At 32.4% G+C, this 23361-nt stretch overlaps 1 protein-coding gene across 1 annotated transcript in view; it reads right to left on the bottom strand.

Annotated features, from left to right (window-relative positions):
* Positions 1-22915, bottom strand: part of htt (huntingtin) — a 32427-nt gene extending 9512 nt beyond the window's left edge. Inside the window, exons 1-31 of the mRNA XM_085954101.1 lie at positions 22718-22915; positions 22253-22394; positions 21303-21424; positions 20012-20253; positions 19299-19433; positions 19054-19184; positions 18241-18442; positions 17171-17346; positions 16818-17018; positions 16409-16499; positions 16148-16291; positions 14347-15476; positions 14056-14252; positions 13857-13976; positions 13143-13440; positions 12625-12799; positions 10640-10912; positions 9544-9740; positions 7940-8542; positions 7692-7852; positions 7492-7585; positions 6950-7150; positions 6116-6361; positions 5089-5497; positions 4658-4989; positions 4354-4536; positions 3846-4096; positions 3533-3685; positions 1940-2984; positions 1140-1351; positions 128-349 (exon numbers count right to left, since the gene is read on the bottom strand). Coding sequence (XP_085810227.1) covers positions 128-349; positions 1140-1351; positions 1940-2984; positions 3533-3685; positions 3846-4096; positions 4354-4536; positions 4658-4989; positions 5089-5497; positions 6116-6361; positions 6950-7150; positions 7492-7585; positions 7692-7852; positions 7940-8542; positions 9544-9740; positions 10640-10912; positions 12625-12799; positions 13143-13440; positions 13857-13976; positions 14056-14252; positions 14347-15476; positions 16148-16291; positions 16409-16499; positions 16818-17018; positions 17171-17346; positions 18241-18442; positions 19054-19184; positions 19299-19433; positions 20012-20253; positions 21303-21424; positions 22253-22394; positions 22718-22791 — 8162 coding nt within the window. The 5' untranslated portion in view covers positions 22792-22915. The remainder of the gene's footprint in view (positions 1-127; positions 350-1139; positions 1352-1939; positions 2985-3532; positions 3686-3845; positions 4097-4353; positions 4537-4657; positions 4990-5088; positions 5498-6115; positions 6362-6949; positions 7151-7491; positions 7586-7691; positions 7853-7939; positions 8543-9543; positions 9741-10639; positions 10913-12624; positions 12800-13142; positions 13441-13856; positions 13977-14055; positions 14253-14346; positions 15477-16147; positions 16292-16408; positions 16500-16817; positions 17019-17170; positions 17347-18240; positions 18443-19053; positions 19185-19298; positions 19434-20011; positions 20254-21302; positions 21425-22252; positions 22395-22717) is intronic.
* Positions 22916-23361: the final 446 nt, after the last annotated feature.

Raw genomic sequence — 23361 nt, 5'->3', positions numbered from 1 at the left:
GACGCATATTCAATACACACACACTATCAAATCCAAATGGGAGCAAAACATTACGCAAATACCCTTGATTTGGAGTAATGTGAACCTGTATAAGATTATAAAATGGTAATCAAGTAGAAGGACTTACCTAAAAAGATATTGTTCTAAAACATCCATATCTTGGAGAGAAGTAATTGGAATGACAATTTGTTTTTTCAGTCTTCTCTCCATCATAAGTGGCGACAATTTATTGGACGACTCCACTTCGTTGTGCAGATCAGTCATTGTCGGTTTTGTCATATTCTCGAATATTTCTAAACCACCCCACGCTAGTGAAGGAATTAGGGTAAAGGAACTTGCAAAATCACATCTAGAAAAAAAAAGACAGATTTTTTAACTTTAAATAAGATATTATGCTTTAGAATTAATTTATACAGTATGAGGAAAGAATTATTAAGAAAAACAATTTATCCATTATTGTACTCTTTCAGTAGGCACTTTTAGTACCTACTATGTTATTAAAATAATAATGGTGGTTGAGTGTAATGGGTAGGACCGCAGAAGGTAGCAAAAGGGCAGAACCCCATTTGTATGATATAAATGCAATGTGTTTATTTCCGAATTTATCAAAAATGAAATGAGGTATAATTATGTATTTCACTGTATTATTATATACAATACGGAAAAACTATTCTAAAAACTATAAAAAAAAATATGTTTTCATCTCAAATGTCCATGTTTAATTAGTTCAGAAAGTTTATTTATGATACCTGTTTTTTTTTCATTCTCTACTTGGAAAATAATCATAAGGATTTGATTGAAGAAGAAGAAAAACAAGTTAGTTTTTCAGAAAAATGCTGTAATCCCATATTTGGAGCCCCAAAATTTTAATAGAATTAATATCATTTTAATTCTCTGACTATGTATATAAGAAATAGGCGAAAAAGCCGTTAACGGTTTAAATATAGAGCACAAGTGACGGCCCTCATAGTACGACCCGTAAGGCATTGACTCATCATCCGGGGGCTACGGGTTCGATTCCCAGTGAGGTCACAATACATTTATTGATTCCACGATTGTTACACTACATTGACACTACTGTAGTGCTAAAAAAAAATAATAGAAAATTATAAAAAAATTGTTTTTACAACAGTACCAACCTGCATAATTGGACTAAAAGATTTTCCACAGCATGTTGTATCTTGTAAGACATTATATTGGTGGCTTTGTTATTTAGTTTATTATAAAAGTTGTCTTCCCAATACTGAACTAGAGTGAGGAATCTGTCACAAGTCGACGCTAATTCACTGGAACTTTTTGAAGAATCTTCACTAGTTTGGACTAGATTCACTACAGTTATTGGATGACTGTCCTAAAATATAAATAAATATATTTTAATATTTTTTGAAACTGCAGTAAGTTACAACTACACGAGGTATATTCAAGTAAACAATAAAGAGAAAAGAATTTAACAATCATTCACACATGACATATTACGATTTCAACTGGTTCAAAATATTAAGAGATAATATATTAAATAGTCATAGATGTAGGTTCAAAATATATTCACATATTTATACATAATAATATGTATCGAAGTTTAAAGTTGACAGCAATAATAATTTTATTATAATACATAATATCGTCTCTGTTCTGGCAGAACACACTAACTGGAGAATACTAGTTTTGAGTAATTTGACTTTGAAGTTGTTAAAATGTTGGAAAATGGTCCATCATGTGAGTTTATTAAGTAATCGTAAATAGGATGACTTTAAAATAAAGACTGTTTATTTATTAAGAAGGTTTCCAGACGGTAAAGTTTGAAATAAGGAACATTTTGGTATAACTAACTCAATATGTCATTTTTTCGAATTAGTGTCTTCTGCCAGAACAGTGACGATATTATGTACAATATATTATTACTAAATTGATATTGATACAATATGGTAACATAACTTACTTTGACTGAATACCTCACATAAGTGTAAAGGCAATTAATCGCAGACTGAACTCTGGTAACATTTGTATCAATGTTGAGTTCCTTCCATACTAAATCCAACTTAAAAGTCTTCGACGCATTAGTAACGCAAACGTCTAGAGTACTATCAAAACTAACACTATCAGATAATGAATTGTCTTCACACAATTTAATCAGGTACAACGTGTACTGAAGAGAAATCACAGAAAAGGACATAAGGCTTTTTGCCAGACTTCTTGGAAGGAATAAATCCATAACCTTTTCACAGACATCACAGTCAACGTTTTCCAAAGCATATTCAATACTTTTCATACATTCTAAGTAACTAGTGACCAGGTATTGGATGCTGACTAGTTCTTGGTGAAATAGTTTATCTCTGAATACTTGGAAACAGCGTCTAGTATATTTATCCATGGTTTGATTGTCGGTGTAATTCCCGTTATCAAATTGGCTCAAGGGCCTACTCTGTCTAGGAAACAAAGCCACTATCTTTTGCACAGATCTTTCCAAACTAAGCAATGATACCGACAGCAAAGGATCTAATTCTGGCAGAACAATATCGGCTTTTTCGTCTCTCATTTCAATTTTTAATTTTCCAAATTTACTCGGCGAAGCATTCTGATCGTTCCTTTCTGTGATCAATTCAGCAGAATCTTGAATGGAGACAAAAAACTGAGATTGCGGTTCAATTTTCTTAAATCTTACAAAATTATTTGCAATATTTAGAATATTCGTTTCCATATTACCGCTTGTTTCCTTTATCACATTTTCTTCATTATTGGAAACTTGTAATTTAATTTGTTCTTTTTGCTTTTGGGCTTCGATTATTTCCCATTCTGTTATTTTACTGACAAAACTTTCAATGTACGAATCTGTACCCAATTTCAACGTGTGGCGAATAATCTGTCGATCAAATTCAGGGCATGTGACAATGCTATTCAATTTCTCAGTATTCAACGATGCCAATAGTTTTGCTAAGCTGGCATATCTTCCAAATATTTGAGGTTTGCTGACATTTTTGTAACACCTGGAAAAAACAATTGTCAGATATAGAAACAAAAAGAAAGTCAAAGAGTCGTTTACATGTGCATGGATTTACTTTACTGCTGACAGTAGGTATTATTGCGGCCATAACAAGAAAATGCATGTGTAAACATGTATTATCATGCAAGTTACAAGATTGCATGCATGAATCAAAAAAGTTCAGAAGCTTCTGAATTTTCACGCGACAATTGGGATTTGTTCTATATCTGCGCCTGCGCAGTAGAACGATAATGGTGAACCTACCGATAAAAAAAACAAACTACACGCGCAGACTCATTTTGGGACTAACCGATTTTCACGACCTGTCAAATAGTACTATAAAATAACAAAATCGCGTCTCGCTTACTCTTGAAGATTGGCGAGACAGTCGGCACTTTTACGTGTAAACAGTTATTATCGCGATAGTTTAAAATACACACTAATGCTACAAGTACCTAAATCCATGCACGTGTACAGGCGCTATAAAATAACATTGATTAAAACAATAAATATTAAAATTTTACATACTACATATTTGCATAATATTCTTACCTGTTTTTGATTTGATTGACTAACCACCCAGTATCAACGGATGTAGTATTTATATATTGTGCATTAATCGGCCTATCTTGAGACAAGTCAAGAGGAGACAGATCAAAGAATGTCGATGCCAAAATATTCACCTCCTGGATGAGTGTCGGGTGCCTGTAAAAGATCCAATTAATTATTAGAATTGATGACGTAAATATTTAGGTTACATAGTAAGGAAATGATGGTTCATTTCAATAGAATTGCTTTGTAAAATACTTCTAAATCAACTCAATATAATTATACTCAAAATAATCTATAGAAAAATATACCATACCGTATATGAACATGGTCTCTCTGTAGTGTATCCAAAGCAATCTGCAAATCTTCCTTCGGCAACTGTGTTTCTGTCTCCTCAGCAGTCAGAGATACAAGATAACGACACCTGTCGATAGCGAGCTTAGCAAATGGAAATGAATTAGAGGGGTGAAGATTTCCAATCAGTCGGCAGATGAAGAGGAGAAGGGATCCAGATTGCGTCAAGTGACATCCTGATAGAATCTTGCAAACTTTTATACCAAACGTGCCCTGAAGATTGAAAATACAATATTTATTTAACTTTAATATACGAGTATGTACTTATTATCATTTTTATTTTAATATGCAAGCAGTCATAATAATTGACTCAAACCATTAAGAAAATCGACATGATATTTTATACTAACTTCTTTTATGGTAATTTCGCAAACCAACTTTATAAAAAATAATATTATATAATAATAATAAATAAAATAAATAATATGGGACTAGCATTTGTTTAGCTATAGACATTGTAGTTTAATTACCTTTATACAATGGTGACACCTAGCAGCAATAGCTTGCAATAATAAACCAGAGGCACTCGTGTTATCATTAACCCGATCAACAAGTACCTTCACAATATTTTCCGAGTAAAATCTAACAATCAAATGGGTTCGATTTACCAACAGCCAAGTTAAATAAATTACTTCATCCAAACCGTTATCAACCTGAAAGAAAAAAAAAATATGATAATTGTCAAAGTCAAATTGGAATATAGCTACAACAAACTAAATAGATGTACAGGTTTAATAGTAATTATCAAAATAAATATATGAAAAAAATACTAACAAAATATTCACACAGTGACATGAAGCATCCAATTTGTAATATTTCTTGGTGCACATTTCTCTGCTTATTATTTTCAGTTTGTGTGGATGGAGTCTGGAAAAATCCAAATAGAGTGCTCCAATATTTCTGATCGAGGAATTTCAGCCTCATCAACAAATGGCACCAATGCACTGTCAATAAAGGCTGTCTCCACGAAAGCCTTGTGCAAATAGCTGATAATTTTTCAAGCGGAATGTTTTCTTCGGGAGTGTAAAGGCCAGTATTTAACCCACTTTGCTCGTTCTGTAAAACAGTCTGAGCCATTTTGGCTAGAAGAGGGTACTTGCAATTATCTGTAAAGCAAAAATTATACAATTACCAATCATGGACATTTTAATTTACACATTTTATTTTACCACAATATTTTACACATTTGAGGTATTTTATCTCACCTTTTAAATATAACAAATGTTTGACCTGGCAAACAAAACTGGTGGTCAAACTACACCAATATGAATTCTTTCCATCAACCACATCTTTATCGGTATGTCCCAGTTCAACCAAATTTCTTTCAGCACAATTCTCAAACTCAACTAACGCGTAAGTAATAATCCTGAACAAAAATCTAACAAATATGACATCTGGCGAGAGATTTGCACAATTTTCATTGACTGTTTGCACATTCAGTGGGTCGATTTCATCTTGTAGATTAAAGAAAATGGCTGCCGGCGATATATGTGCTGTTTTCAAATAGTTTAGAGATAAAAGAATTTCTGTTTCAGGATAGTTTGAAATGACTTTGCGTAAAAATAAGAGTAATGTTGCTAGCCAGCGTTCTTTGGTTTCAGTTGTTGCATGCTCCTAAAAAAGAAAAAAAAATAATTAAATGTTAATATAAAGTTGCATACTCACTACATTAATTCAAAATTAATAGTTAAAAGCTAAAAATATGGTGATCTCCATGTAAAACATTCATGATTTTTAAAGAATATAAAAATAATAATATTCTTTTTTTATTAACACCATTCATATAAACTGTTTGATCAAATGAGACTTTTGGTTTGAGAGTTGGTTATTTCCATTTATTTTTTTGAAAGTTTCACGATTCCTGTTCTTTAAGTAGTTTTTCATCATCTATAAATTCATTGGTTATTAAAACCAGCTGCATTTACTAGTAAAATAGTATTACACTGATTATACTCATTAGCTGCCATTTTTTATATCTTTCGACAAACTTTAATTCAAACAAGGTTTTTTAATAATTTCAATGTCATTTTATTTCGCCATTCCCTTTCAAAAAATATTATATTCTATTTGGAGTCGATATGCGCTTGGGTTTTTATGCGATTTTTTGCAATTATCTTGAAATGGCAGTTCATGGAGGTAACCGACTATGAAACCAATAGCCTCAAATGTCAATTGAATTACAAACATGATGGATAAATTGAATAATAAATTATTGATTTATAATTATCATACGTGATCAGGCGGCTTGTCGAACATAATTTTAATAATGGTTTCAATCCTCCCTTGGTCAAACAAAACTTCCCGATGTATGCAGTCAAACAGCTTCTCTATACAAATGAAACTTTCCATGGAATTGATGTCGGCACAGCGCTGTTTCAAGAGCTGAAGGAGTGTATCACAAGCGAGGCGGGACCACAGGAAATAACTTTCAGAATGCTCTTCCGTGAATATGAGGATTGACGACATCAATTTTACCACCTGAAATGAAATAAGAAACATATTATTATAATTAAAGAGGTGTCCATATGAAAATTATTTTCTGCAAATAGTTCTGTGTGAAAAAGAAAAGGAAAATACGTCTAAAATCACTATTGAGTTTTGGACAACACTGTATGAGAACTTGCATGTTTCAGTGTGAAATTTACTAATTCAGAGGTGTTGATTAGACTCATTCTTTTTCTCATTTAGACATTCAGAATTACTAAATTTCACACAGAAACATTGGAGTTCCCATACAAAGTGGTCTGAATATCAATGTTCTTTTGCCTATCCTGAAAAGTATGTAGTGGTTTTAGTCTAACTGCCATTTTTCTCTCACACACAGATTTAGCATCTGGGAACGCACAATTTGGATCAGAACACAAAAGTCTGTGATGTTATCTAAATATGCAATAGTGCTTGGTAAAAAATCATACATGGGTAATGAAAATTCAAGTACCTAATTAAGGGTTCATTTCACTATTACATTTATTTACATTCATGTTTTGTTTCATGAAATAACAAATTAGTATGTTGTTGTTGTCATTTCAATAATTGCAATTTCTGTGATTAATCTATTGTCTGTACCTTCACATCATGCATAAGCTTCTGCAGCATGGCAAAGATGACTTCTTTGGTGACCTGTGCTTCCAGTGCCTGCTGCCGTCCTAGGGATCCTGGCTGCAAGCTCTGTCCGCTCACAAACACACGATAGGCCACTGGATGAAGAGACTCCACGCATTCAGAGTGAACACCACTTGCCATCAGACCATCACACAGTTGAATAAGCTATAAATGATGAATTTTTAATATTACTTCTACGTGCTCATCTCTCCCATGGGTAGCTCAACTTAAAGTCATGTAAATTCAGTCAAAGCATATTTGAGTACATGGCGACCTTAGTCTTGGGTAACTGCTCCTGAGACATTCCCAGTCATAAAAAAAAATGATGCTTCACATCCAAACGTAGGGTCTCATGATACACCTGATTAAGACCGGGTGTGGTTTGGTGGGGCCATTAACTTCAATATACTTTGAATTGAAATATCAAATTGATATGTACATATAAGCGCTGAAATTAATTATTACTGCCGATATTATGATTCATAACAGTTTCAAACGATAATCACCTTAGGAATATCCATAAGTTGTTTTGTGTGATGTTTTGCAGCTGACAAATGCACCAAAAATGTGAAAATACACCGCACCAGCTCTCCACAGTTCCTAAAAGATTTTTTTTAAATGTTCATAAATGATACATTAAATCGCATTTAGGTAAAAATATATTAATAACAAAGTTACTTAGATCAAAATAAAAATGTTAACTCACAATATTTCATGATGTTCTATGTTTTCCAACTGCTTCAATACAAACTCTATGAAGACTTGATCGCTATCCAAAAGACAGTAATTCACCCTCAGAGCCAGAAGTTGATTTAATAACTCCAACACTCTACACTGCAGTGAAATATTGTTTTGTATGGTATAACTCTAAAAAAATATAATGATTAAATTTGTATTTATAAGTGGTAAAATTCATTATTATACATATATACGGTAATAAAAGATTTTTTTTACCTTGAGGGCCTGGATGACAACTGGTTCTATAAGTCTCAAATAGCGGGCTAAATCCTGCTTATTGGTGCTCCATTTCTTATCTATTTTACACTTCGAGAAATTTTTCACATTCACGTAGCAATCTCTATCCGTTTGCAAATCGTTATCGTTGGAAAATGATTTAGTACTCCATGAGCCGTTCGAAATGCGTCGAGGTGAATTGATTGAAGAATTATCATAATCTTTCATCGAATCGAAACTGACTTCTTTTTCACCGTTATTGACAATCATTATGTTCCTGTAGAAACTCAAGACGACACTCTTTGATTCCTTTTTACTGTCCCAATCACTTGTTTTATCGGCAGTGCTGTTTTGCGTGAAAAAAGTTTTCAGATCGTTACGATACGCAGTCATATTAATCGACGAGAGACATTTTAACATCTGGGTAACGCAGAATACAGAGTTGTCAGGTTTAATCGGCAATATGCATTTTAGATAATACAGAACTTCTTCGGCAACCTTTCCCGCCTCTTTATCGGTCATTACTTCCAACTGTATGGCAACACTGTCAAGTGTTGTCGAAACAAACTTCAAGAAAACACTTATTGTAGATTCCAAATTAACCTAAAACAATAAAATATCACTTATCACAATAGGTTTGTACCTCCAAGCAGAGCGTTGGAGCGGAGCTCGGAGCAGGAGTACGGGGCAGTGGAGCAATAGAGTTTTACCCGGAGCAGGAGTGGAGCCGGAGCACCGAAAATTTGTAGTGCTCCAATGCTCCGGATGTTTTTTTTTATTATTAAATTTTCGTTCAATCCGATGAAAATATTATATGTAATTTACACTTTGCAGCACTGGAATTATTTGAATTAGCCGAGTGATAAAGAACCTCACTTTTTTGACAGTAGTGGCAGATAATGAAAGACGATTAGCTGTCAGAATTTTGTTTAATATACTTAATTAATAATGAAAAGTACGAATAATAAACCTTATTTCAAAACTACTTATTTTTAAAATTTTTAGCATTTGTATACATATAACACCTATTAAAACTTTTAACCCGGAGCGGAGCAGACCCTGGAGTGGAGCTACTCAAAAAAGGGTCTGCTCCAACGCTTTGCGCGCAAGCGATCGCTGACATTTGATGCAATTGCAATGCATATTTCTAGTTTGAATTCTGTTCTGACAAGTTAAACCCTGAACAAACTACACCAAAATGGCGTGAAATGATCAGAGATTGATTACATTAATGTTCGAAGGCTTAAACAACTTTTAAACGACTCGGAATTTTGGCAACCGATAGCCAAAATGACAGATGGCATAACTAAAAGTAATTTTAATAGGGAAGCCATCAGTGCGACAATGTTAAATTAACACTTTTTATGGTAAAAAACTTCATCCATAAATTAAATGTTCCAGTTATGTTATTTTTTTAAACATGCTGGTTTTGTCAAATCAGATTGAGATTTGCATGAGGAAACAAATCTACTAATTATATCATATTGCATAATTTTCATTCATTACAGTAAGTGGTATAAATGTGCATCTTGCATTGCTGGGACTTGAACCTAAAACCCACTTATAGAAATCAGTTTCAACGATAAAATAAAATATTCACAAACCTTATGACTAGAATAAGCAGCTCTTAGGTTTCCATAAAGTCTCATGAAGACAGCATCATTGGCGAAATAGCCAACAGGAACAAAATGTCCAGTAATAGAGTTGTATGGCACTTTCTTTCGCAGAGTGTTTTTATCATCTGGCAATTGAACGTCTCCAGTGCTTGACGAGGCAGAATGGCGCTTTGGGGTGACGTCAGCTGAGGAGAGATGATTGAACATCGTAACTATTTAGTAATATTAAAAAGTATATTATAATATTACAGTCTAAGGACCCTATACATAGTCACGCTAATCTCAATAAGAGGAGTTATGCATTATCCAGCCAATTTTTGGGTATGTTACATGTAACGCATAGTGAGTCAAACCAGTGGCTCTCTAATGGTGAAATTGGAACAAAAAATGACAGCTGTCAAAATAAATACGCTAACAGATATTAATTAAATTTAATATATTTTTGAATGTCAATTACTAGTTTCGAGTACCTACTGATTATCTACACAAACACCAACCATAGACCATTGGAACGAATAATTTGAATAAATTTAGTATGTACACGCAAGATTTGTGAATAATGAATACAAAAGGTGTGTTGCCATTTCAAAACTAAATAAAATGCTAGGGACACTGCTTTGCGTGCTTTTATTCAAATAAACCATTGATAAAGTAGCCATTAAAACATTCAAAAATGAATTTAATTATTAATTTTTCATTATTCAATTTATATTGTGTACTTTTCACACCTACTTTTACCAGTGTATGCTAATTAAAAAATATTATTTTTGAATCGAAATATTAAAAATGGCAGCAATTTCTATCACCTCCTAAAGCAACATTGCATGTTACGTGTTATTCATTATTTTGATCAACTATGCATACCGCTCATAAAAAGTAGCTTTTGACATAAGATACATAATAAGATAGAGGGAAGGGTCATTGGAGAGTAACATGAAATTACACAAAACCCTGAATTGAACTAATTATTTTATGCGGACTACGATGCTGTAATGACCCCAAGCAGAATTTAATCTTTCAACAAATACAATTAATTTTAATTAAATTTATTATACAGTTAATTTTAATATAAGACCAATCTTACCAGTTCTTCTTCTGATTGGACTAGCCGGAATAATACTAGACTTTTGCTGAATTACTATTGGAACAGCATCTTCGATAATATGGATGAGCACATTCAGCAGCTTCAGTGTAATTCTCAATAACGTTTCTGCTTTTGCGGTGAAATTACCACTACCAAAATGGAACCAAGGCTTCAAGGGTATTACTGGTTTAGTGTTGTCACTCGGCTTCAGAGGTGGATATGTTTCATATTTATTTTCATCGGCGTACAGACGTATTGTATTCCATGCTTCCACTGGTGAAATAAAAATATGTTAGTCGATGAAATCAATACCATTGCTTCCTGTCTTTAAAGAAGGACGCAGACTAATTTGTATATTGTAGTCGCAAAGATAACTGAAAAAAAATCCTAGGACAGCCATAATTATTTCAGGACTTGAATTTCAATTTTGTTTCATTTTCAATATTTTACTGATACAATTTACTGAATATAAAATATTAGATTTTACTATAAATATTTCACTATTTAAAGAGTTGTCCGATAGGCTACTAGGACTGAGTCCACCGCGCTTAAAATAACATGTCATACACAATATGCAAAGGTGGGCGTATTCATTAAAAGTATGACTTATTTTACACAATGAAGCCGACAGCACTAAAATCTTAAGGACAAATCGTATCAAACTACACACAAAAAAAATTGGATTAACCCTATCTTTTGTTTGTGTTAGTTGAAGATTTGAGACTTAGATGCAGTATTTCTATGTGTATGTAAATCCTAAATTCAATACTAAGAGAAAGATTGCTCTGCTGGTATTTTTTAAGATTGACATGTATTTACGTTATTAAAATATATTTTTCTTAAGGTAGGCTTTACATAATCGCTTAATATAGAAAGAAGTCTTCACCACTGGTAGAGTTGGGTATTTCCCGAGAAAATCTCAATCTCAAGATTCGTGATTTCCCGAAATGATGAAATTCTGAATTCTCGAGATTCGGGATTTTCAGAAAAGAATTCTCGGGAATTTTCAAGATATCGGAAAATTTAAAAAAAAACCTGTAAAAATCCTAAAATCAGTGTAAAAACAGACAAATTCCAAAAAAATATGATTTTTTTATTTATGTAAGAAGACGAACGAAATAGAAATAATTAAAAACATTGGAAAGGAATTTCAAAAAACACAGAGTGTCAATCGCTGCGTCTGACAATCGCGTACGCTTTTGAGATACAAAATTCCCTGATGTTGCAAAAATTGCGCTCATCTTGAGTCGACGTTGGCTTAATTGTGTTAAATACCCCGATCAGTCTTTGAACGTTTTGTGTTTTCCGTCCACTTTTTTCATATAGAAAATCGTTTTTTCAATTAATATTTGATAATAAAGAAATCCAGAATCCCGAGAAAGGATTCTTGAGATACGGGATTTCCCGAAATGTTAAAAATTTCTATTCTTGAGATTCGGGATGGAAAATTTTGAAAATTTCTCGAGAATTCCCGTCAGAAAACTCCCGAAACCCAACTCTAACCACTGGTATATTGTATATGGCCACTATCATCGACATTGTTTACATTGCTTCTGTTGTCCCCCTCAGCCCTTTCTATTGTTACTCACCATAACTAACAAACCTTATTTACAATAAGGTACAATTATAGTACATATAATTATAGTATTTCAGGTACCATTGAGCCATTTAATAACAGTCGAACGATTACATTTTATATTAATATCGAAACAAAATATATTTTACTTGCTCTTTGGTTACATTATAACATTATAACATTACTCTTGGCTACATTATAACATTTTCAATACGTTTATACTGAAGAATATTGACATCCTGCATCAAACATGCTCATTTGTAAAAAGATCAATGAATAATTCGTCCAAAAGAGGACGATCAACTATTCTATCAAAGAGACTTTCGCTTAATTAAGCCTATTGGTTAAACTATTTAGCAATAATTATTTATGGCAAACAATAAACATATTATAAATACATATAGCTCACCAGCATATATCTGCGTAACAAAAGCAATCAACGCCTCACAGCATGAGACGGGTAAAGTTCTATACTCCAAGAGTTGCAGACAGGCGTCAAGCAATCCTAGCTCTGAATAAGCATCATGATATTTTGTAGGTGGGTACTGCATACTGATCTCTAACAGAGTTTCTAAGCAACCTTGCTGTAAAATAAATAATTCATAATTTCTAAAAAGAGGACAATGACAAACTTAAAACTAATAAATTATTTTTAAATTTATTTCAACATCAAATATCAATAGATCTACAAAAATTTCAGCAAACAAGGCAACACCAGGCCACTGTTTCAAAATGGAAGACGACAAGAGAACAATTATTATAAAACACGATAATTAATTTGAAAGCTAAATAATAAGCCAACATACATTTTTTGGCCATTTTTTAAACATACATTTTATAAAATATTTTGTATTATGGTCTCTCGTGTTTATGTCAATTTCCTTATATGTCATCTAATATTGACTAAGGTAATGCAGGTTAACTCACCAAGAAATATTTACAATTTGACTCCATCAGCTTAAAAGTTAGCGTAGATATGACAGTTTTTAAATTACTCAGAAGGTGATCATTTTTGTTTTTCAAATTTAGCTCGTCACTTTCCTCTCGAATTTCTTTCAACGGCCCCGGTAAATCGGACAAAACAAAAGACTGTTTAAAATCCTCCAACAGGTTCACTTCAGCTTTGGGTCCCAAGAAAAACAGATTTTCCGTTTGAGCATTGGCTGTATTCGTAATGAGCTTGTTGATATCAAAAGAAGATGGTACTAACAAGGATGGAATAATTCTGAAATAAAAATATTATTAATATTAGAGATAGAAAATAAATGCATTATGATATTTAAAAACTGCTTTTATTGTTCTTATGTATGCAGAGAGAATTTTTAATATAAAATTTTTTATATTTCTATTTAATATAGAATAAAATATGATCGTATAGCTGAGAGGTAGTATAGTTTGAAGCAGAGAGACCACAGCATGTCAAGGAAGTGGTATTTGCTTGACTCTGGCAGAGGATTTACGTGGCATGATTAACGCACACAGCAGGAGACTACCTACTGCTTTCTTCATAGATTTTTTTTTCAAATGTTTGCCTTTAATTATTTCAGAGAGTAGACTGAAAACACATTTTTTATATTACTATCTGGAAACTGACTGTGAAGAATCGATCAGAAACTAAAAATTAATACAGGATAACATTACCTTGCTATTGCTTCAGAAGCAGCTTTCCTGACTCTTTGATCTTGGTCTCCTAATAGACATATAAGGATATCCAGCAAACGTAAACTTCGAGAATGCCAATCAGGTAATATTATAGAGAGCCTGTAAAAATTAAGTCATCAGAAAAACATGACACGACATTCCAACAATGTATGAACTAATATAATACATATTCACATACTTATCGTACGGTAGTTTTTCATAAAATTTACACAAATTAACTTTACACAGCCAATAAGGATTCGTTTCAACACAACGTAGAGTATTAAGAATCAGAGTAACAACTGAATTTTGGTAACTTGAACAAATCATATTCATACATTTTCCAATTGCATTCAGAGAATTATTCACACAAGAATGGATTTCGTCAGATAAACCCTGAAAATTTTAAATAATAATATAATTAGAATTGTATTGTTAATTTTCAAAAATCAAAAAAGATTTATTTTATAATAATAAATGTAAGCGGTACCTTTGACATAATCGTGATCAAATTGTTAATAATCATTTTATCGACAAATTTTTTTGGTAATGAACAAAATGGAATCCATTTGAGATAATCACCGAAGGAGGCATCGAGTGCAGAATTTAAAAAGCTCCCGATACACACTCTCACTAAACCACGTATTTGTGGATCGGAATGGTTCTCTAATAAAAAAATAATCTCGGATAAGTGCTGATGAACAAATTCATTTTCTTCAATTTGTTCATAATATTCTTGTTTGCTCTGCGATTCATCACTTGTGTTTTTATCAGCCACTTTATTACTATCAAATCGACGTGGTGGATCATCGCCGAATACACTATCACTATTACAATTTTCCTCTACCGTCTCCAAAACTTTATCTGGATTAATTATGTTTCTTTCAGAGGAATGTTTGCGAATAACCATATCCCGAGGATTCAATGATTTAAATTGGTCCATCCCATCTAATGAATTTGAATTAGAGCTCTTCGATTCATTTGAAATTTGTCTATCAATAACTCTACTGCCAGCCTCGTTCTTCAAAAACATGTCATGTAATCTCTGTTCTAAATCATATTGTGTTGTAACATTCAGTTGCTCCGATTCATTTTCTAGACTCGTCGTAGACTCGCCAAAGTGATCAAATTTCATTTCAAGATCTAAGCTCGACGTTAACGGATCGATACTCGTTGTCATCAAAAAATCAGTAGATAAAGGATCATTCGAAGCTGTCATATTACTTCCCATTGTAAAATTGCTGGCTGTCATCGCCAGATTGACACTGTCTCCGCTCATATAGCTGGCGCCCATTTGATTTTGATTGATTTGTGTAGCACTAGCCGGCTTGCTATCCAAAATATTGCTGGGAACATTGGCCAGTGACGAACTGTTCTCGGTGCTTTCCTGAACGGCTGCTTTGTATTTATCTCTTTTCAGAGCTGCCGATGATGTTTGCTTGTGACTGATTCCGGAGATATTGCTTCCCGCACCGCTGGCTTGACTCATCAGGTCAATGCTTTTGCTCAGAAGATCTTGGCAGTATGAATCAGTCATGGATTCTTGATAGCAAATATTTCGCTCCAACACGAAATCGTTTAGTTGTTCATTGTTGGAGACATTACTCACATCAGAATTACCTGAAATTGAATAAATTTACAGCAACTGAATCAAATATCAATTTAAACTTTAATAATTTTAACGACTATAAGTACAATTCATATCATCGATTATATTTTTACTATTATTTAAGGGTAAAATAATATATACTAAGGTGAATGCTCCACCTACTAGACCTATTAAATCGAGCTTCAATATTGCGATCACACCAAAACTAGATTCGATATAAACAAAAGGATTTCTAGTTATATACATTTTTATTTTTTAGAATATTTAATGTTATTTTAAATTAAATATAAAATACATTAACTAACCTTACAATAATGTGTTATAATACAATGCGATCCTTTAACGAATGCACATTTTGCAACGTTTTTTAATAATATATGTTTATTTTTTATTTTAAAAGATTTTTTTTTTTCTTTTTAATGTTTTTAGATATGTATTGATAAATCAAAACACTTTAAAATGTAAATTATCAATAAATAATTAAACTAAGTCGCAAGCTTTGTATTCTGCCAATAGGTGCCTCTAGCAGACAAAGCAGTAGGTAAAAAAATGCAATATTTTAAAATAGCCACATGGTATTTACACTTTTTAGATAAAAACTTTGTTTTTATAAATCATTACACATTATTTTACCAAGATTGAATATTTTGCATAATATTAATTGGACTAACTAGTTATTTACCTGAGATATTTTGTGCAGCGTGATCCCCCTCTTTATCAAGGAATATTGTCAAAACTTGAGGATATATCGCCGCTATCGAAGACAAACAAGAAATGGCTGAAGCCTTCACTGATACTCTAACACTTCGGTCAGAAATAATTTGTCCTTTGTAATAAAGAAAAGAAATATGGTGAGCATATAATATATAGTAATCAATAATCATCAATCACTATAAAGACATGAGAAAGTTTTTATTATTACATAAGCATTCATCGAAATTACCTGAATATCCCGTTAATAGAAATTGACTTGCCAATAGGCGAGCACAGAACTTAAGCGGAACATCGGCATCATAAAAGTTGCCAATATTAAGCTGCAAAAACAAGAGAAAAATACATATATTAAAAAATAATACATATGTAATTTATTTTTCCAATATGCCCCCAGGTACGAAGCGAAATTTGGGAAAACCACGGTTCTGTTAGATAGATGGAGTGAGGTGAAACACATTGGAGCTGTTTGATCTACACGACTGCCTGGAGACTGCAGGAGAGAAATGGAGGAGGAGCATCGAATAGGTCAAGGCTTGATTTGGGCTGTTTTTAATGCATTGTATGATTTTCTTGATAACATTTGTCAATTCATAAAGATAAAAGCTTATATTTTCACTAAAGCAAATGATTTTGCTAACCTTTATTTGATTGGGTTTAGGAGATTGTATTTCTTCCTGGGCATCTTCCATTTCACTCTCGTCGCTTTTAACATCATCCTTCTCGTCTTGTTTGTTTTCAAATTTCTCATTCACGTAAGAAGATATTTGCTCTGATGTCATCCTTTCAGGGTTTATATCACTGATCATTGAATCACACGGAGAATCAGGTGTGTTGATACCCTTCATGAAAATTAAACCCAATTATAAAATTAAGTGTCATTTTTTTTTGTAATACAAGTATTCAGTGCATTACAAATATCAGGCAGTTTTTCCTTAAAAAAACTAATGATTGTGAAATAACAAAAAAAAAGTCTGGACATTATTTATTTTACCTTCATGCTTAAATCCTCCATACTTCTAAACGGCGTTTGCTGCTGAGACATGTTTCCCAGGAGTAGAGCTCCGTGAAAAGCAAAAGAATCATTTTGTTCGCTTAGAAGCAAATCCTCGGTTAAATTGACAGTCGAAGAAGCAGTCGATATTATAGATTGCACCATACTGACAGAACCTTTAAAAAAATAAGCCGAATAAATAAACAGATGGTTGAATTACTATTTATCAGTGAAAACTACCGAAAAGGAATAGCAATATTTCACTGTGTTTTATACAGTACCTAACACAATATGACAATTTATTCAAACCTATATGGCTTAACCAAAAACTTCAGAAAACAACTGAATATGTACAGTTTATTTTAAATGTTACCATTGTATAGATATTTGTAAATCTTGCTTATTTTTCCATAGCATGATACTATTAGCTTTCATATAAAAAATATTTAGTGTCATTGGACCAATAATTTCATATTAACACTAGTTTCTAGCTTTGTAATTTCAACATTAAACTTACGGATAAAAGAGTAAATCGATTTGCACTATTTGTGGCAAATTATAATATTACGTTTAACAAATTGGTTGTAAATATGTAAAATGAAAATAAATTGGTTTGTGAAGGTCAATGAAGAATTATTCTTCAGCATTGAGTCTTCGCCACTGCTGTATATTATATGTAATTAATTTTGAACCAACAGAAGTTGCTCTAGTTACATAATATTACATATTATGTCATACTACATGCCCCTCGATTATAAATTGATTTCCAAAGAGAAAATGCTTCAAGTAGCAAACTTATCTACTTTTAAGTCCACTAACACCCCACTTCTCACATATTTATATGAAATAAGACAACATGTGGAAGCACCTAAATATAGATATACAGCGTATTAATTAGCACAGTTGTACTATTATATGACTGTATTGATTAAATAGGCATTGTTTTCTATACAAAGAATCATGCACCATCAAACTACATAAGTAAAATATAATAACAGTTTAAATGATAAATATTACATATCACTTTGAATAAACATAATGAAGCAATAATGAAAACCACATTTACTCACTGACAGATCTACAGTGACCTTTACCATTGGATCTTTCTTTATTGGCTGCACTCAGAGACATTGGCCCATCGAGATTAAGAAGAGCCGATCGGAATGACGCACTCGGGTCTGTTAGTATCACATTGAGACATTCCATCGACGCATTGTGAATATTGTGATCGCTGCTGTTTGATTCGATGTAATTCAAACATACTTGATACATCTAAAAGACAAAGTGAGAATAATTATGAAATTTATCATTCATTCGTGAAAAATTTTATTTGATCGTATGAAAAGTTCTGTTTGCCTGTCAAATTGGTCTAAGATAAAACAAAATATAAACATTTACCATGCAGAGTAATAAGTATAATAAGACTTTATCAGATTATTACGAGGATTGATTATTAGTTTTTCTCACCTAATTATCTTCGTGCGCTGAATTAAGATGCACAATATATTGATCAAAAAAATAATGAGTCGATTTGACCTAACCAGCGGGATTGAAACAGACACTGATCAGAAGTACAGTACTGTAGCGTTTGCTCTATGGATGGCAATAATTATTGTAAGTAAATTGAGAAATAAAACACACCTACTTAATAGTGTTTTATTGTGAAAATATCTCCCGATATGAAGTAATGTTTCTTTCCTCCACATAAAGGTGTGGAAACAATTATAAATTTCAATATGTGTGAATAGAAAATTACTTCGCAAAATATTCACTTTGCATTCCATTCAATTTCAGAAAGATGTATGAGATTGAATTTAATGTTAAAGTATCGTTGAACTTGGATTATATAATATACGCTTTTCTGAAAACTGATTATAATTTACCTTCATGCATTTTTCAGCTGGCATAATATCTGACGGAAGTTTGCTGATTGAATTCGATTGGAACAGAATTCGTAAGGCACCAAACCAGCCAACAACCGAATTCTGGCTGGCTGACTCAAGAGTCAAAGCATCTGCAATATTACATTAAGAATAAAATACCTACACAATACATAATCATAAAAGACGATTATGTGTAATTAATAAATTACTTAATCAAATAACACGTGTATTCAAAGTTGTGTTACCAATTGCCATATTAAATACGTGAGTGATGAATTTTTTTTGATGATACTGGCACAAATCAGCTACGCAGTTTGCAGAACTTCTTCGAATCGGAGCCACTGGAGAATCAATATGCACCAATAAACTAGACAAGAGACCTGCAAAGTCACAGAACATTATTTTAGATCAATAATTGCCAAAGTGTATGCTACCGCCTGCTTGGATACACTAGAAGACTTAAAGCTAGCAAAGGGGCGATGGAACACATGGAGACGATAAGGACCACTAAAACACTAAAAAAAACAGGTCGATACTTCTTCCCTTCACAGGAATTAACTATTTTATGTATTTTTGAATATCAAGAGTCTTGCAATGTTTATTTATGAAAAGAACGTTTAAATAGTTTATCGCCATTATGTATATATGTCATTTTATGTGTTTTAACTGGTGATACATCCTTATTGTATAAAAAGTAACGACACATTTGAATTATGTTTTTTTTTTTTCAAATTCAATTTTCAATAAACCATTTTTGACTGGAGCCTTGTGCTAATAATACGTAATATTGTGCTCTGAATGAGGGCGTTAGTTTAAGAAAGTTTGTCAAAAATGTTACCTAATGCTAACTCATTGCAGATACACTGTAATAATATTTTGACTGCACAATACTCTTTTTAACCAATGTAATTTTACAACATATTCAAAATTCCTACTGTTTGAAAAATAGAAAACTTACCGAACATTTCATCTTTGGTGGCAAATGGTGAAAGAGCCTTCACAATCCTCGGTAAATTAGCTTCCATACACTCCATCAAGAGAACGTCACCCTTTTCGGCGATTACGGTAGCGTCTCCTATTTTTTCTACTGTATCTTTTAGCTTTGGAAATGTATTTTGAGCGAACAGTCTTCCCCGCCCACTGCCAGCTCTTAGCCAACCTCTTCCGAGGCAGATCCGAGATAAAGTGGCTCTTAACCATCTATAAACATTCAGTAATAATTATTTAATAAATGTCAACAGAATTATACCGATCGATTATTGGAAAGCTATGTATTAACATCTTATTAGTAAAATATGTCATTACGGAAATATATTCTGTCGTGCATTTTGACAAATGGTGTGGCAACTATAGGCGAAAGCAACAATCATGCCGAGTCACATCACCAGTAAAAATAATTTTATTCCAATCAACACTGTCAGTGCATTAAAGTAACATGTGTCAATGTGTCTGTGCACAGTAGCTCAGTACACTAATTTATAACTTACTCTCCCAAAATAATAATAGTGCAAAAGTTTTGTATGATAGCTTTATAGCGCCTGTACACATGCACGGAATTACTGTCGGCAATTGTACTTATTTTAAACTATCAAGACAATAACTGTTTACACGTAAAAGTGCTAACTGTCTCTCCAATCACATTCTTCAAGAGTAAGCTAGACGCAAGGTGGTCATTTTATACTACTATCTGACAGGTCGTATTGAAAATCGGAGCTCAAAATGAGTAGTTCATTTTTTTACCGGCATGTTCTCTATCGCTATCTCGCTCTCTATCGCTCTACTGCGCAGGCGCAGATCGAAAATAATCTTACTTGCGCGCAATAAATCATCACAATTTGGAATCTTCCAATCTTGTTTGATTTATGCACGCAATCTTCCCAACTGCAGGATAATACATGTTTCCCTATAAATTTTCTTACTGTGCACAGTACATCCATGCATGTGTAAACAGGGTAATACCTAAAATATGACCTAAAAAGTTTGATAGGAAGTAGGGAATTTTTGGTTATTTATGAAGTTATAATATCATGAAATAAGTGCATACACGAATACCAATACATAATAATATAATTAATCGCATAAAGGGGGCTAATTTTTCTCTTATGACAGGGCTCCTAAAAGCCCTCTATATTTTATCACAAATAACATAATTTATATTTTATGACTATATAAATAAACTTAGTACTGTAAAGATATTAATTACTAATCCACCGGTTTAGAAATTAAAATACCTGCAATTATTTATTTACCTTGGACTTTTGGAGGCTATAATATTGTTATTAAGGTGAAGATGGACTTTTGATGCATGGAAGGGCATGCCGCCAATCACCACTCTATTTAAAGCTTCATCTCCCACGAGTCGGACCTCAGCCTGTGAAATACATATTAAACAATATTAATACATTACTTGCTATATTGACTTACTAACGAAAGCAACATTTAATTATAAAAAGACCCTTGTAAATGATGCCACTTATTAACGATTATAAAATGTTCAATCTTTTATATACAAATAAAAATGTGTGATTATTACCAATTTTCGTCAATAATTGTCTTGATAACTCGTGTCCAAAAAATTACAATATTATATAATATTTTCAGACTGCTTTCTTCACAAGATTTAATTGAGTAATTCAGTAAACAATTTTCTACCAATTTTAAATTAGTATTGAAACGTTACGTTCACATCAAATATTAAGATATTAGATAGAAATTAATTTATCTTATTATTTTCCCAACAGCGTTTATATACTTACCCACTCGGTTTATGTTAAATAAAGATGGATTGTTTCCATATAAAAATGCTACGAAATAGTTTGCCATAAAATTCAACCATAAATGCAAAACTCGTCATGGCTCTATTTTTCATACTGGTCAATTTGTCGTACACCTCTGACAGTCAATGCAATTGGCATAGTAAATCTCACCACGTTTTCAATTAAAAAACAATATGTGTATTTGCCAGACTGAGGATTCGAACCTGGGACCTACGACATTATAAGCCGACGCATAGGCTGCTCGGCTATCGTGGGTCTAAAATTATTAGTGGGAAGGTATTATTATATTTACCACATTGATAAAATATGAGATAGATTATAATTTTCCATAATATTAACTTTTTATAGTGGATTGGCAATGAAATGGCAGAATTATTGTACAAATCAATAAAATTGGTAAAATCATGTTGTGGGTATCTTACACTACTGTGGGAACAGAGGCCTAGTAATATCGGTATCGCTCTTTGAAGTAAATCGGAAAACTTCGCAACCATCGATGGATGCCCTCCGATGGCTCCCATGCATTGTCCCAAGACTCCGGCATAGTTCTGAAGTTCGTGAACTCTAAAATAATTTAATAAATCAAATCAATTATTTGCTGTACTCTACATAATGCCAAATAAATATTCAATAAATTGTATATTTTTCATGAAATCTGTAGTATTTCCTTGATAATAAAGAAATAATAAAAACGTCCATATTTCGCACAAAATACTTTGGAATTGGAGAATGTGAATATGCCAACAATAACAGCATTACATTATTTTTAGAATACCTAAAAAAACACCATGACTATGAAAACTACAAAAAGATTGAACGTAGGTAAATAAATACTGTGAAATGTTTTTCTCCTGTCATTATGACATATTTTGGGCAATTTAACTAACCTATTGGAATTGTCGTTTGCTTTGAGAAATTCGAGCGCTTTCTCTGCCTTTTCTAAAATGCTCGATTTAGACATTTTCGAAGTATTTCTTCATTTAATATTGATATTGAAAGCATAACTTTCCTTCATTTTACATTGAAAAACGGCCTTCACTAAACTCTATTTGACATTTCTAACGAGTGCTGCCAGAGAGCCGATTACTAAAAATCATTATGCACATCATTTTATTGGGTATACATTAATAATTAGCATCTTTCACTTTTTTTAATTACCGCCATTCGTTGTGATGAGGATGTACACTAATTTATTATACTAGGTGCCCATAAAACTGTAAAATGCAATATCACTTTATATTTGTGTTTTCAAAATCAACCAAGTCCACCTTTAGGTATTTTTCTTTTTTTTTGTGAATTGTTGAATAACTTCTGCTTTCTAACATTTCTGCATTATCAAAATGTGGAATTTATTAATTTTAAATATTCTATACTCGAAATAATATAAACTTTCACCTTTGTGACGCTTGTGACTGTGTATTTGAGAAAACAAAAAGCTGTTTTTCTCCTATTCATCTATTATGGACTTGGCTGATTTTTAAATCTATCTACACATTTCATCTTCATTTTATCACTTTCATATCACTTTATA

Source organism: Rhyacophila brunnea, unplaced genomic scaffold, assembly GCF_057557595.1.
Source record: "Rhyacophila brunnea isolate RB1 unplaced genomic scaffold, BYU_Rbru_1.0 scaffold_4, whole genome shotgun sequence".
NCBI lineage: Eukaryota > Metazoa > Arthropoda > Insecta > Trichoptera > Rhyacophilidae > Rhyacophila > Rhyacophila brunnea.
The sequence above is the reverse complement of the archived record's forward strand: the minus strand, read 5'-3'. Positions and strand labels throughout refer to the sequence as shown.